The 14,111-nt window shown below is 52.2% G+C and overlaps 7 protein-coding genes across 7 annotated transcripts; 5 read left to right on the top strand and 2 right to left on the bottom strand.

The window, feature by feature from the left end:
- Positions 1-1,236: 1,236 nt before the first annotated feature.
- Positions 1,237-1,773, bottom strand: CC1G_11079 (hypothetical protein; the record flags this gene model as incomplete). The annotated part of the gene is made up of 1 exon (XM_001832402.2): positions 1,237-1,773. One exon carries the CDS (start codon positions 1,771-1,773, stop codon positions 1,237-1,239), a length of 537 nt encoding a protein of 178 aa, XP_001832454.2.
- A 1,011-nt stretch (positions 1,774-2,784) lies between these two features.
- Positions 2,785-3,420, top strand: CC1G_11078 (hypothetical protein; the record flags this gene model as incomplete). Its single annotated transcript, XM_001832401.1, has 2 exons — positions 2,785-3,191; positions 3,255-3,420. The coding sequence occupies 2 exons, from the start codon at positions 2,785-2,787 to the stop codon at positions 3,418-3,420; spliced, it is 573 nt and encodes a 190-aa protein (XP_001832453.1).
- A 425-nt stretch (positions 3,421-3,845) lies between these two features.
- CC1G_11077 (hypothetical protein) lies at positions 3,846-4,565 on the top strand (the record flags this gene model as incomplete). The annotated part of the gene is made up of 2 exons (XM_001832400.1): positions 3,846-4,039; positions 4,094-4,565. 2 exons carry the CDS (start codon positions 3,846-3,848, stop codon positions 4,563-4,565), a joined length of 666 nt encoding a protein of 221 aa, XP_001832452.1.
- A 45-nt stretch (positions 4,566-4,610) lies between these two features.
- CC1G_11076 (N-acetylglucosaminylphosphatidylinositoldeacety la se) lies at positions 4,611-5,608 on the bottom strand. Its single transcript, XM_001832399.2, has 3 exons — positions 5,248-5,608; positions 5,108-5,198; positions 4,611-5,061 (listed from the first exon to the last, which is right to left on the bottom strand). The coding sequence occupies exons 1-3, from the start codon at positions 5,553-5,555 to the stop codon at positions 4,621-4,623; spliced, it is 840 nt and encodes a 279-aa protein (XP_001832451.2). The 5' UTR covers positions 5,556-5,608; the 3' UTR covers positions 4,611-4,620.
- Positions 5,609-5,772: 164 nt separating this feature from the next.
- Positions 5,773-8,504, top strand: CC1G_11075 (hypothetical protein; the record flags this gene model as incomplete). The annotated part of the gene is made up of 3 exons (XM_001832398.2): positions 5,773-6,007; positions 6,065-8,189; positions 8,291-8,504. 3 exons carry the CDS (start codon positions 5,773-5,775, stop codon positions 8,502-8,504), a joined length of 2,574 nt encoding a protein of 857 aa, XP_001832450.2.
- A 1,331-nt stretch (positions 8,505-9,835) lies between these two features.
- On the top strand, positions 9,836-10,947 carry CC1G_11074 (ubiquitin-conjugating enzyme E2). The gene is made up of 6 exons (XM_001832397.2): positions 9,836-9,871; positions 10,007-10,065; positions 10,163-10,258; positions 10,312-10,495; positions 10,569-10,695; positions 10,755-10,947. The coding sequence occupies exons 2-6, from the start codon at positions 10,042-10,044 to the stop codon at positions 10,765-10,767; spliced, it is 444 nt and encodes a 147-aa protein (XP_001832449.2). The 5' UTR covers positions 9,836-9,871; positions 10,007-10,041; the 3' UTR covers positions 10,768-10,947.
- A 1,236-nt stretch (positions 10,948-12,183) lies between these two features.
- On the top strand, positions 12,184-12,531 carry CC1G_11073 (hypothetical protein; the record flags this gene model as incomplete). The annotated part of the gene is made up of 1 exon (XM_001832396.2): positions 12,184-12,531. The coding sequence occupies one exon, from the start codon at positions 12,184-12,186 to the stop codon at positions 12,529-12,531; it is 348 nt and encodes a 115-aa protein (XP_001832448.2).
- Positions 12,532-14,111: the final 1,580 nt, after the last annotated feature.

The raw sequence follows: 14,111 nt of genomic DNA, 5'->3' as shown, positions 1-14,111 counted from the left end.
AGCGGCCCATTCATCACCATTCTATTCGCTCTTATCGCGCTTCCCATCTCTTTCGCGCTGTATACCCTCTATCGAACAACCCGAAGGTTACGGGAGCATACTAGGAACGGGGATGGTGGAATGGTGCCGGGGAGGAGGGTGATAACGCAGGAAAGGCCGACGCTTTGGGATGTGTGGACCGATTATCCTACTAGATCTGGACGCCCGGCGCTTGGTACTGCCAAAGGAATAGGGGCGAAATGGAACCAGAGCCTCCTCCGCAAAGTAAGTATGTGTTTATATCATTATCGCTTCTTCTCCAATGGAATGTCGGGTGGTATGTTACACCCCGCATGGTCTATATACCGTGCCCAGGGACACGGCGAATGGGCGTCAACTCAATATCACTCTGTCCATTTCTATTGTGCCATACGATCTTTCTTTCCCCTATCCTGAACCTCTAGTTTGCAAGTTCCGGTCCAATATAATATGGTTCAGCTCGATTGACGGCTGGGGTCTGACATCAATGCTAGCCTCTTAGCGTCAGCGTGAACCTTATTGGAAGTCCTAATTCGGTGGTGGCGAAAAGAAGCAAAGGTGTGGCATGTGCACCGGGGATCGACAGGATCGGCCAGGAGGCACCAGTGGTTAGAGGGACGGATGGATCACGGAGTGGAAGCGGTTGGTTGAGCGGTTGGAGTTTGAAGAGGGGACGGGTGCGTTATCGTCATCCAACGAGAGGGGTCGAGCAAGGGCACAAGACTGAGGAGAACGCAGAGGTCGAGGATTCGGAATCGCCGGACTCGGAGCTTCAAGTCGAGGTCCATGTAGCAGTCGTCATCGCTTTACCTTCTTCACCCACCACGTCCGAATCGCCAAATGACATCAAGAAAGGTCAAGAAAGCATGGATTTAGCAACAGAGACAATACAGCAGCGTGAAGAGAACGGAGCTGAGGAAGAAAGAAGGGAAGGTTCGGTGGTAGCGTACTGTCTCGGAACTGCCAAAATGCCAATGCAAGTATAAATACTCAGTCCAGTCTCGATGAACAAGCATCGTCGAGAACAAAGCAAGAGGATCTTGCATATTAAGGCGAGATCAATGGGCTCGCAGTGTGTATCCTAGAACCTCCAATCAGTGAGGTTCTCCAAGGTACGGAGAGCAGGTGAATTTACCTATATCCAAGCACCCGAAGAAAGACAAAGAAAGAGCGACCAGAAGGGTATCGTGGCTGACAGGCTTCAAGTGCAGTCGAGATTCAAGGCGACCGAGGAAGTCGCCTCAAACTCAAAATACACGTATTGTCTGTCTCCAACGAGGGCGAAAGACCGCCGAATAGGGTGTGATGGCCCAAATAATCAATGCGCATCACGCCAGCGGCTTCGCACTGGGCGGGGTCGATTGCAAGCCTGCAACGGCGCTGAAATGCTTCATGAATCCTATCCTGCTGTTTTCTGGATAGGGTATCCCATTCGGAAGTCTTAATGGGGACGTGAAGTGCGACGTAGACAGCCCGGAGAACGTCGCTGATGGTCACGAAAAGCGAGTTACGAGCTTCTATCGTCCATGAGGCCAGTAGAAGATCGCAGGTGATGGCGAGAGATGTTACTGAGGGTTGCGTCGCGGGAGAGTTGAGCTCGCGTGTGGTTAACGGCGATTCAGGTCGAGCTGCAAGCCGAGCGGAGGACGCAGGTGCTTCGCGGAGATCCCAGATCAACGGGCAGAAGATTGTTGGATCCTCCGGCTGAGGGATCTGGGAATAGTGGAGGAATCCGTGGAGGTGAGTTTGCATCATGCTGTGGATTGCGCAGTAGTTGACTTCGGGGCGGGGGGGGGGGGGGGGGTGCTTGTATGGAGCGGGTTCGTTGCGAAACGTGGTTCAGGGGTCGGCCGTGTTATATACGGCGGGTGACTCAGTCGCTGCGAGCACTGGTGTCGAAGAGTAACAATAGCATCTACAGCCTGAGCCATACAGAATCAGCTTCGTCGGCGGCAAGAACCAGATCGAATGCTCTAACAGGAGGCAAGGTACACCGGTACAGTATCCAGGTTTACTGCAATATTTCTTTCGAAACGCATTGTATTCCTCCTGGTGAAGCACACAGCCCAAGACATTCTGGAAGGTGGATTGGAGGGTGGTCAAGGGTTATACATAAGCTATGGAGCGGCATAGGAGGGAATGTAACGACGAGGCGCATCGCTCTTTTGCAGTGTGGTATGACGTGGATCGAGAGTGCACATGTCGGGGTCCATGATGGGAATGCTGAACAGGTCCGCAGCAGCGGCGTTGGTACTCCGCATTGCACAGCCCTGGCTCTGGCAGGGCGCTTAACGATAGGCAGCATCGGTTTTTCCAGGGTAAGGGCTCCATAGGCGCCCAGAGGTGCAGTCCTGTCAGATCGATATGCTTCCAGAAGGTAGTCCAGAGTGAAGAAAAGAACATGTTGAATGAGAGCTATGTCTGGCAGATTGACGACCACTTGGATAGGGAAGACAGATTCAGAGATGGGCGCTTGGATATTGTTGACAGAAGTCGAGCCTGCACCTATATAAAAGCCATTAGTAAAGTTGCTGATAAAGACCTTCAAAAGCATTGTTAAATATGAGGATTGGTGCAGGAGTTGATCATCGTGGTCGAACTTGAAGTGAGCCCGCACCTTTGTCGGGCGCTGCCTTTTCTATGTCGGCTTTTGCCGACGGGCACTCGGCTTCTGTTCTTGGAAGTGGCGGCGCTGACGCGGGGTCCGGCAACTGGCCGGCATCCGCTCTTGGTTCCTTTCCTCGACGACGACCACCGCCCTCAACGATGGCGGCATCGGGCAAAGGTTTCTACTTTCCTCAAGACCATCGCTTTGAGCCTGTGTATGCCTACGATGACTACCCTGGCGAATTCCAGCACCGAAGTGCACGAATGAAAGTCCCAAGCATCAACGTCATCCCCGACCTGCGTTTCGAGTACAGTTATGTGCGCAGCATTCAGCGCTATGTCAAGCTCACGAGGACGATAACACCAGTACCACCGTCGAAAGAAGGGGGTGAGGATGATGAAGCCAGTTACGAGAAAGTCGAACTGGTCGAATCTGAGCAGGAATTGTCGCCAGCGGCTTCCACAGCGCTAGTTCCAGTAGAAACAATCGAGGTGGAATGGAAAAAGGTGTTGTGGACGACCGCAAGGGATCAGCTTATTAGTCCTTTCCTCCAAGGAGCTCTTTGGTGAGTCATGTGCAGTGATTCTGGGGCGTCATCTTGTGTGTTCTTAGTCACTCGCTATTACAGGGCCATTGCCAGTTTCTACCTCTCCCCATTTTCTTCCGAAGCTGGAGCCAAATTGGGCACGTTTGTGCGATCGAAACTGCCATCGAAGGAAGGCAAAGGTGTCTCGTTCTTGAGGAAATACGCCGGGGCGTTTGGTGTTTCGAGTAGAAAGGAGGCATTGTCGTAGTGGTACGAATTCATCGGCTTCCGAGGCTCCTGTGTTGCGTGATTTGGCCCAGTCTCTATTTCTGTCGGTGAGTCCGGTCATTTTATGATTCCCGTTCCCTTCTAATGCTTGTACTCGGAATTCGAAGTGAAATTAACTCCGCACCTATTCTCATAATCCTATCCCCTATCTACCATCTGCATGGATTTCGCAAGTTGCTCCGTCTCTTTGGGATGATATCCACAACCCCTCAAGCGCTGTTGGACGCGTTCAATCGCCTTGTTGCCTCACAGCTTTCGGTTAGCAGGACCCGACACGTGTGACGCGCTCGCGAGCAACAGGCAACGCGCCCGCTGTCTCGCCACGGTAACATTGTGCGCAGCACCGCCCCGGTGAATATATAGACCGTCCAGCAAGATGGTCGATTCGCTACTTCTCCCTGTACCATGGTTCAACCAGAAACTCTAATAAGGAACGCCTCGTTGCGCGGCGTGTTTTCCCCAGCCATCCTTCGCCCAGAGCTCCCAAGGGGAAACCTATCCGATTACTCCCATGTCCGCCCTCTGTTCAAACGAAGAATACCGTGGTGGGCCACGAGAGCTGGAACTGCTGGAATATTGGTCGCTCTTTCGACGGTGACGTGAGTACATCGACGTTCTTTGCTGCTTATTCCTGGCTGACCGAGCCATCATAGAGTCTGGAGTGTACGGAACGCGCTGACGCGAACCGTACCTATACTAGATGCCGACGGGAACGAAACCTCCGAGCGACAGTTGGCTCCAAAGATGCAACGAGTGGGATGGGCCAGTTTCAATGTTCTTCTGGGCCTCACGAGCACCGGGGTGTTGTTTGCAAGACGGCCTCGCACCATTCGATCAGTATATGTGGTCTCCAAAACATCTCCAGCGGTCCCGTCAAGTATGAGACTGTTCTTGCAATCGGCGGTGGATGTTGAAGGGAAGGGATATGATTTGCCAATGTGGAGTGTCAAGTGGGAGGGCGAGAAGGTGATAACTCACCTCGATCCGGATGCGAACCTGAAGATTGGCTTTTGGAATGCGGAGGTTGATGGAACGAGCTATGACAGTTACCAGGGTGCATTGGACAAGTTTGACGAGGAGTGGAGAAAGCTGCATACAAGTTCGACCAAGGAGTCGAAGCATTGATTAGAACCTGTACACTGATACCCGATAACATTACAGTCTCGCATTACACTAAACACTACACCTTGACCTCTACCCATTCATTCACCCACATGTATCGGGAGAAGAGCAGATACAGCCAGCGGAACCATACAAGTTGGCTCTTGTGGGCCAACATGGCTTTGAAGGCTTGTTTATACTGAGATACCCCGGAAGCATAGACTGGCATCAAGTTTTGTGGTTTCGGCGGCTGGTCGTCCACCGGGATGATCTCGTATTTCTCTAGAATCTTGACGACGAGGAGTTCAAATTGGTGAAGAGCTTTGGAAGAGTAGAGGTCGAATTTAGCCATGGTAGGTGCCCATACGCTGGTGTATTTGCCCATTGTTGGGACGGAGACCAAGGTGAAAAGACGTGGGCGCTCATTGTCAGGCAAGTCGCGAAGGAGGTGTGTGACGCCTGCTGGGAGAGCCCTGTGATTCGGATGAGAGGAGATGCCTTTTTTGTCAAATGTAAGGATCTGGGAAAGTGTCAGAAGGACTCCATGCGAGTGTTGGAATACACACAGTCGAGATATGGTTCTCTAGGACATAAGGTTTAATGACTTGTGCAATGACAGACGAGTCCCAGAACTGCGTAAAGTTATCTTGTAGTTGACTGTGCCAACGTCAGCCCTAATGGTTTATATGAAAACACAGCAACTCACGGATGGTCAACTATTTTGCGGTTCTTCTCAGGAACGCCTAGAATGTCCAAACTGCGCGACAGTTCATCAGGACGGACGCGACCTAGTCCGTCTGCATCACCGACAGATAGACACAGAGAGTACACGTCGACTTTCTTCTGCGGCCGCTGCGCAGAGAGGACTTCTTGCGGTGTTTCGATGTCAACCAGGCCATGTTGCTGCTGTGAGGTCAACGCGAGCAATGTTGGCGCGAAGAACATGGCCTCGTCGTCGGGGTGGGCGGTGAGCAGTAGTACATTTCCTGTTGCCAGGTCATTTTCCGAGCTCATAGGCTGGTAAAGGAGCGCCGAAACCAGGGATACTATCAAGAACGATAGGGGCGCGAACATGGTCGAGTTGGACAGGCGCTAAAAATAGCCAGACTCAACGCGACCCCTGCGGTTCGAACTCCGATTGGCTCCGCCCACCACCTGCCATGCATGTTTAAAGGCAAAACCTTGTTTGGTAAACCTTGAACGTTCTAACCTCCAACTCGGAATGGCCAAGATGCCTGGCGAAGGCACCAAGAGCTCGCCAATCCTCATAGATATCGACGATTCCGACGAGGAAAACCAAATCGCCTATGAGCTGACTGCCACAGCAGAGTCTACAGGGTCACCAGAGAATCCGCCGTTGGATATCGGAGAGGGATCGTCACACACCGCGGAACAGGAGGCGAACTCTCCCGATGGCTATGGATACGGCGGACAAGGCGGGCAATCGACTGGAGCGTTGCCGTCCAGTGAGAATATCGAGTCCTTGCAATGGTTTTATACACTCACTGAAATATTTTCTTCAGGCCACCCGAGGGCGCCTGGCAAGCGGAAGCGCGAGACAAGCCTCCAACCTACCGAAGGCCAACCGCCGAATAAACAGGGGCGAACTCTTGAAGACCGCCTAACCAACCCTCCTATGAGCAAGAGTGCCAGAAAACGGCAGAACAAGGCGGAGAAGATCAAGCGGATTCAGGAAGAGAATTTGCGCCGGCTGCGACACCACCCTGCCCTCGTTCCTCGTTATCCCCGCGAGGGATATATTCCTGGACCCAATGACAACCATTTTGCGTTTCTTCCCTGCAACCAGGCCATGTTCGGCCAGTCTACTCCCGCAGGCCCATCGTACTACGGAAACGGGGCCTATCCAGGACCTGAAATCCAACAACAGTCAACGAACGCCTTCGTGGCGACCTGGGTCGACACGATGGCCTGGCCAGCTGCCTCGACTCAACTGGCAATGCCACAGCCCTATCATCCGATGACCGCGAATTACCCTCCCCCGGAGCCCGAGATCCCCCCTCCCAGCCTGCCACCTGGTCCCCAACTGCCTTCTTCGGTTCTGCCTACAGTCAATAATAAGCCTATCCCCACCGGTCCCAAGGCTGACATGCATGGTTTGCCTCCCAAACCTCCACCACAAGTTAATGTCCCTATCGGAATGAAACCCGATCAGGACCCCAATAGCAAACACGGCGTCTTCAAGATAGACAGCCTGGACAAAACCTACATCCCCAACCCCGCACGGACACTCGTTATGGAACAACTCCCCAAGTCTCACCGCAGTGTGGATTTCATTAATTCCTGGTGCAGGAAGGCCTGCGGGACGCAGCCGCTCAAGGTCCTTATCGATACGTCAGCTGCCAAGGCTCTCATCGAGTTTGCCACCTCGGATTTGGCGCGCAGAGCTTGGGAGAGCCCACGACTAGGAGCCGCCTACGCCGGTATGAAATCACACCAGCTCAAGGGGAAACCACGGGAGGATCTTATCCGGGTATGGTGGTATCGTGTTGATGGTGTAGGCGCTGGTGCTGGTGTTGGCGAGATTGAGGAAGGGGAGATTGAGGGAGACGCCCAGGAAGCCGAAGCTCAGAAGAAGGAGACTAAGAAGGAGAAGAAGGCCAGACTCGCTAGGGAGAGGGCATTGAAACAGGAGGCACGGATGGCTTCACTTGCTTCTCCAGCCCAGACCTCAGCGCCTATCGCTCCTTTAGCGCCCCAACAAACCCTGCACCCTAGTCACGCATTCCCACCCCAAGGCCCGCTGTCATCGCAGCACGCGTCAGCGCCTTTACGTCCAAGTATACAGCTTCAAATGCCTCCTGTCGACCCGGCTGGCGCTGGCATCGTGCATGAGCAAGATATGGACATCGATGATGACATGGAGGTTTCCCCGGTCCAGACTGTTACCCCCGCATCGCCTAGTACCGCAGACACTTCTCCAACTCTGACGGTAGCGACGAAGCCAGGGGCTGGAGTCGTCCGCGAACTCGCGCCTTCAGAGTCCTCGCCCACTCACACGGAACCAACTCCCTCAAGCAACCCCAAAGAAGATCTCAAGGCTCTGCTGGCTCGTCAGAAGGAGCTGGAAGCTCAGATCGCTCGGTCTAGACTGGAACTTGCTCAGCGCCAGTCGTCTTCCTCGACCCCTCAGCCACAGACAAGAAGAACGCAATCGCCCGCTCTCGTCAATGGGAACCCGACTGCAGACTCCAAGCAGGTTGAGAGTCGCCTGCGCGAGCGCGTGAAGGAGAGCCAGAAGGCCAAGCAACATCAACCGAACGCGATGAACGGCGTGGTGATCTCTTCCCTGACCACTTCTGTGGTGGAGGTGAAAGCTAAATCCGACGGCGCAGTCGACTCTATCATGGCTGACGCGGAGAGCTTCATCAGCTCGGCCATCGCGGGAGTCAAGGCGCGATCCAAAACGCCACCTCAACCGCCAACCAAGGCACCGACACCTCCTGCTGCCACTGTCCGATCCACGTCCACCAATAACAACGTCAACACAGTCGAGCTGGAACTGAAGGCGAAACGGTTAGAACTACTTGCTGCGCAAATCAAGTCTGTGATGGAGAAGCTGTTCAAGGCGAAGACTAAGGAAGAAAAGGATGTTCTGAGAGCGAAGCTCAAAGAACTCGATAGGCAGCGGTGAGTGACCAAAACAGCTCATGCTTGGTCGCGTTATTTCGTTACCTTTGGGGTGGTGAATGTTTTGGGGATTGTCTGACATTGTTTACCCTGGTTCCTAGGTCTTCGGAGGAAGCCTCAACAGCAAGTGCTGTGGCTTCAAGCGCGACCTCAACGCCGACTGTCAACGGGACTGGGTTGAAGTTGAAGGCGCCTTTGCCCTCGTTTCCGCAGGTGAAGCTACCGACACCCTCGCCGTCAGTCTGGCCACGTTTCGAACAAGAATCCAAGCAACTCATCTTGGACTTGAGCGACGACGAGGATGACGAAGATTGATCTGGACCATGGGTTGGGACAGGGCATCTGGAGCTCCTTCGTCGTTCGCCGATAGGTACGTTCCTTCACTTCGTGCTCAGCCGACATGAAAGGGATGCACGGGCGAGTGGACGATGAACGAGAGGAACCAAGAGGGCACGACCGGGAGGCAGGCACACAAGAGGCCGTGCTGCGTGGGGTGTAGGGTTGTGGGGAATGAAGAGACACGGGAGTAGTTTCTGAGCATTCTCTTTTGTCTCGTTTTGCTGAAGGCCTGCCAGGACTGTATGCGTGGTGATGTCCTGTGTTGGTTCCAGCTGCGGTAAACGTCTTTCAGCACTCTTGTGGACTGTGTGGAAACTTACCATTGTATTCCTTTTCTTTCCCTCCCTTCATTTCTCTACAGATGCATCAGAGCTCGGAGATCCTCCTCCTCGTTACTGCGCTACCTTGCTTGCTACATTTTTGCTGGCAGGACAGATATGCGTATGCGTACCTCGCCTCGCCTTGAGGTTGCATGGTAGGACAGTGTTGTCCCCCTTCTGAGGTGGCGTACTTCGTGTCGTTGGCCTGAGGAGGCGAGGATGTGGATGCTATGTTTGTTTTCTTATGGTTCTTATGATATGGCTAGGATCTTTTTCACCGCTATACTGCATTTTTCATTTGTTTCCTTTTGGCGGTGTATTCACTGCTAACACGGGGCCCCCTTATCAGGCCTTGCTGTACCCTTTTTGCACACCATATTCCAATGGCTATGCCCGTCATTCACCTTTCTATCCTATGCAGTGTTTTCGCTTTCTTGGGACGCTACTAGGTTCTCATTCAATGCGACAGCTTGTCTTGTTTGGGAATAGAGTCGTGAGCTGAGTGAAATCGATATCGATGGCTGAACAAGGTAGTATTTCACGCATAGATCTCGCATGTGAAAGATGAGCCTCGTCTCAGTGCTGCGGATCGCTATGAAGCTCGAGAGGGGCTGTGAAAGGAGGTTGTGCGGCGGGATGTTTGAAGTGATTTCGTACAAATCGATGCGAGGGTGTAACAAAAGGTGTTGAATGTTTACGTTTACAATCTAAATATAAATAATCGTGAAGGTAGAACAATCAGCAGATATGCCGGGTGTTTGTTTGGGTTATTTTCTGGTTTAACAAAGGGAATTGGAGCACCAGCAGAGTAAATGAAAAATTCTGGTTGGTTGTGGGTGCAGGAGATGAGTGTGTCGAGGAAGGGATGAGCCGAATTGACTCGGCGGTGGAAAGGTGTAGAATGCTTAGTCATCAAGTGCGCGTGACACTTTGGGCTTACAAAACGGAGGAAAGGGAGTGCAGTGCTGTTCTTTCCCTTTACCACCACCGTCGTCGCCCTTTCACCCGTTCATCCTCACACAAGTAAGTCATTGATTCTGTCCCTCACCTCACTCTGAACCTCATCACCGCCCATTCTTCCCCTATCGCTTGACAATCGCACCCCCGTCCCGTCTCCAATCGCTGCAATCTCTCGCCGATCCGACACCTGATTTCCAGAGCAACCCCTACATTCTCCCATCCAACTCGTAGACATGGCCCTTCGACGCATTAACAAGGTGAGCTATCTGCTCACGGGCCTCCTGGCGTCGCCCCTCGTCGTCCGGCGCCGTAGTGCCCTGGTCGTCCGACTAGTGCCACTAAACCCAGTGACAGGAACTGGTTGATCTCGGCCGTGACCCACCCTCATCCTGCAGCGCAGGACCGACGGGCGATAACATGTTCCAATGGCAAGCAACAATTATGGGACCCGTGAGTTTTTCTTTCCCCCACCGCTTGCCGCACGACGATGCTGACCTGATCAGGGCGATTCACCATACGCAGGCGGCGTTTTCTTCCTCTCCATCACCTTCCCCACCGATTACCCCTTCAAACCCCCCAAGGTCAGCTTCACGACCAAGATCTACCACCCCAACATCAACGCCAACGGATCTATCTGCTTGGACATCTTGCGAGACCAGTGGTCGCCCGCCCTGACCATTTCGAAAGGTGCGCTCCCTCCCCCCTTTCACCTGATTTTGTTTTGATGGAGTCTGACACTTGCTTCTTTTGCAATGTTTAGTCTTGCTGTCCATTTGTTCAATGTTGACGGATCCCAATCCTGATGACCCTTTGGTCCCTGATATCGCCCATCTCTACAAGACCGATCGCACCCGGTACGAGGCAACAGCCCGGGAGTGGACGAGGAAGTGAGTAGTCGTCTGCTTTCCGCTCTTCAAGGAGCATCTTGCTGATCTATTGTTATCAGGTATGCTATGTAGCGCTAGCGAGAGCGGGGTTCTCCCTTTGGATCGTTGTCCCTCCCATTATTACTGCTGTCCACCCTTTACCAATGTAGATTAAGTTGGGAGCAATTGTACATTTATCATGGCCTTTTCGTTCGATGTTGTCTTGTAACGTTGTACCCTTGTTCTGTGAATAACCTATACATCGCGGTTTAATTTTTTTTCAAACGGAAGGGTGGAGGCAAGTCGAGTTCGTGGTCCATCAATCCACTCGGTGGAGAAGCACGGAACGGTCCGTCTTCCTGGTGTTTGAACCGCCGCTACCTCGGTTGAAGAAGCTGTAAATGTGCATGTTCCTCGAGGTGCTGCTTGCGTTCCTCTGCAGCATGGTCGCCAGGCCATCTCCTGCGGAATGCCCTGCGGATTGGCCAGTAATCGTAATCTGATTCCGGCCAGGGCGGTTATTGGTTGTTTGAAACGGAAGTTAATCGATCAATTGAAGGGATCAATCCGCTGTTGTCCTTGAACCCCCGAGTCAAACAATCCCCAGTCCCGGCTCCGAACCCAGATGGCCCAACATTGCCTGCCTGGTCTCCTCGTCTCCGTTCGTGATTCTGGCGTTACTGACTCTTTGTGCTACAGCTTATGCGCAGCAAGTTGTTTCCAGGCTAGCCATCCGTCGTACCCTCTCTTCACTGGTATAAACATTCACGTTTCATCACGTTATGTTGATCAAACATCCGACCGTCTTGGACACTGAAAAGTTATTCTCAACGATATCGGTGGTACAACTACACCAGCTAGGGCGCTCGGTGCTGGCATCTCATATCCGTAATTACGACAACTTGTCCGACCGTGTAGGCGCCCATAACAAGCGGTGCAGTCTTCTAGAAACTCTGTCTCACAGCATTGGCGAACTACACAAGAGATGCTACCGCACTCGAGTGCGTTCGCTCTGGTTTTCCAAGCCTCATGACTAGGTCTTGGTCATCTTGGTTGCCGAGCCCTGTCAATCTTGAAATTACCGACAACTGCCATCAGGAATAAGGAGCGATGACGATCATGCTTGGTTTATGGCGCTGGCTCACCCACGGGAAACGACTTGAATCACTTCTCGGATACTGATGCTGGAGATGTATAACTACCGGTGCACCCCTTTTTGGTTCTTCCGCCGGATGCAGGCCCCTGGCCAGATCTGGTAGTCCTCCTCCCCGAGACACCCTTTACGAAAAAAGGGAACTATTCCAATCTCTAAGGTTTTCTCAATCGTTTCGCGTAGCGTTTGAGGGAATGCAGAGATATATAAGCCTCGAGGTCGCTGGTGTATCGTCTTCACAAACCCATCCTTCTCTTTTTTCATCAAGTCCAATCCCATCTGTCGGATAGCAAGCTAATTTCACCCGCTCTCCGCTCCCCAACATTATTGAATCCTTCTCCTACTCCACCGCCGCGATGTACTACAACAACCCTTTCGGTGCTTGGGCTGAATCCTCCTCCGCTTCTGGAGCATCCGTCTTTGGAGCACTCCCCTACCCCACCGATCCGGCCAATCTCCAAACCTTTTACTTCACGAATCTCAACCCGACAATTTTTAACTCTACCGTTGTCGGACCGAGGGCCCAGCCATGTTATCAAGTTGCAACGGATGCTCAAAATCCGGGATATACGGTTATCAAGAACGCGGAGGGCAGGAGCATTTCGCTTATTGAATGGCAGCAGCACCCTTATGTCGAAGTTCGAGGGATTGTTTCGAAGAGGGCCATTGGGAGCTGGCTGCGGCTGAGCGCGAGTCAAGAGTAAATCCTATCCTCCCTACTATTTCGAGATTTCGAAGCAAAAGCTGACTTTTTCGCTTTTCCTTCCCAACTACAGCTCTCGATCAATGGAGGTTCGCGGTGTACGTTACTTTTGGGTCCCGCGCAAACAATCGATCAATGTACGTTTGGTTGTTCCGTCTCGACTCGGTTACATATTTGCTTCTCCCGAGTAATAGTAGACAATGATTCCTGACGTTTGCGTTTTTTTTGACCCGCAGTTGTACGGCAGTGGCTCATCTGGGTCTCCTGTGTTCTTTGGACGCATAACCCGCGCGAATGGTGCGACGGTTTTGGAGGTCACGTCTGATGCGGTCCAGTTGCAGCTTTTGGACGTCCTCGTTACAGCCTGTTTCCTGTTCTCGTGTGGGAGGAACGTTGATTAAGCGAGGGGATAAATTAAGACTTAACGGGGCAAAGTTATGGTATGTCATTGACTACGGAACTGGTATGTGATTGCTAATTCCAGTTCCCAAGGCTTCGGCTCCGTTTGCACTTCCCGTCAGGGCGCTGCGTGTTGCTGTCCCCGACTATGATTACGGCTGGCTTCTGCAGTGCGCTGTGTGGCGACGACGCTGACAAAACATATTCTCTTCACCAACACGCACCTATTACCCCCTTCGTTCCTAATCTTCCGTTACCTTTTTGATTTATTACATTGTACAACTTGATGGATTTCCCAATTTCTATTGCCCAACGCTTTCATAAGTTATTTGAAATCGCGATTTGGTTATTTACCCGCTTTTATTATTTAGAGTTGTAGCCAGTAGAGACACTGCACTGCTTTTACTTAAGTACGACTCTATCATGTAGCTTTTAGATCGACGACGGCCAACGACTTTTCACGCTCTTGTTTCTGATGCTCGAGTCTCCAGTTTATATTTCACTCGTAGCCACCAGTTTATTTATTCATGGACGGGTCCATATGTATACTGTATCTATTGTAGATGTTTCTCTCCCAATCCATACGTATGATTTTGAAGACCTTTTTTCGTCGTATTTTTCCCCTGTTCAGTGTTCTCGGGCTGGGCGGATAGAGGAGGCTTTACCCCTGCGGGAATGGCGATCAGAAATACGCACCGGTTTTTGATGATGGGATTGATGCCTCGGCGTGATTTTGCTTCCGTTCTCGAGGTTCTTCGTCGCGTCTTTGACCTCGTCCACCATCCGACTTGCTTTTTCACCTCCATGGGTTACTACTGGAGACCGCCTATCATTTCTTCAGCGCTCGAGGCAAAGAGCTGATTCGACATTGTGCTCTCATCTGCGTCGTGGTCGCCTGCAAGAGAATTTGGATTACATATCAAGTTGGTTGAACGAGTCGTGTGTTCGTGTAGGTCCCCTCATGTCGGTGTCCAAAACACCATCTTGTCGACATCTCGCTAAAACGAAAGAAATGCAGTGACGCTGTGACTCGATGGCAATGAACTGCTGTAGAGGATTCCTGCAATGAGTCAGCAACACGACGGTCTGCGAGACCGTCTGAATCTTTCAGCGCAACCAAGCGATGAAGTGAGGCAGGAGCGCAGGTTGGGGGCGGTTATGTGTATGGATAGTACGTATCAT

The sequence above is a fragment of the Coprinopsis cinerea genome (genome assembly GCF_000182895.1).
Source record: "Coprinopsis cinerea okayama7#130 chromosome 9 map unlocalized cont3.9, whole genome shotgun sequence".
NCBI lineage: Eukaryota > Fungi > Basidiomycota > Agaricomycetes > Agaricales > Psathyrellaceae > Coprinopsis > Coprinopsis cinerea.
This window is presented reverse-complemented; position numbering and strand designations above follow the sequence as displayed.

Bases quoted from the DNA above. Each gene is read 5' to 3' on its own strand.
- CC1G_11076 (XM_001832399.2), bottom strand. From the start codon at position 5,555: ATGAGCTCGGAAAATGACCTGGCAACAGGAAATGTACTACTGCTCACC. The intron at 5,199-5,247 runs GTGAGTTGCTGT...ACGTTGGCACAG, and splicing joins CGCAAAATAGTTGACCATCC to TCAACTACAAGATAACTTTA. The intron at 5,062-5,107 runs GTGTGTATTCCA...ACACTTTCCCAG, and splicing joins TAGAGAACCATATCTCGACT to ATCCTTACATTTGACAAAAA.
- CC1G_11074 (XM_001832397.2), top strand. From the start codon at position 10,042: ATGGCCCTTCGACGCATTAACAAG. The intron at 10,066-10,162 runs GTGAGCTATCTG...ACCCAGTGACAG, and splicing joins CCCTTCGACGCATTAACAAG to GAACTGGTTGATCTCGGCCG. The intron at 10,259-10,311 runs GTGAGTTTTTCT...TGACCTGATCAG, and splicing joins AAGCAACAATTATGGGACCC to GGCGATTCACCATACGCAGG.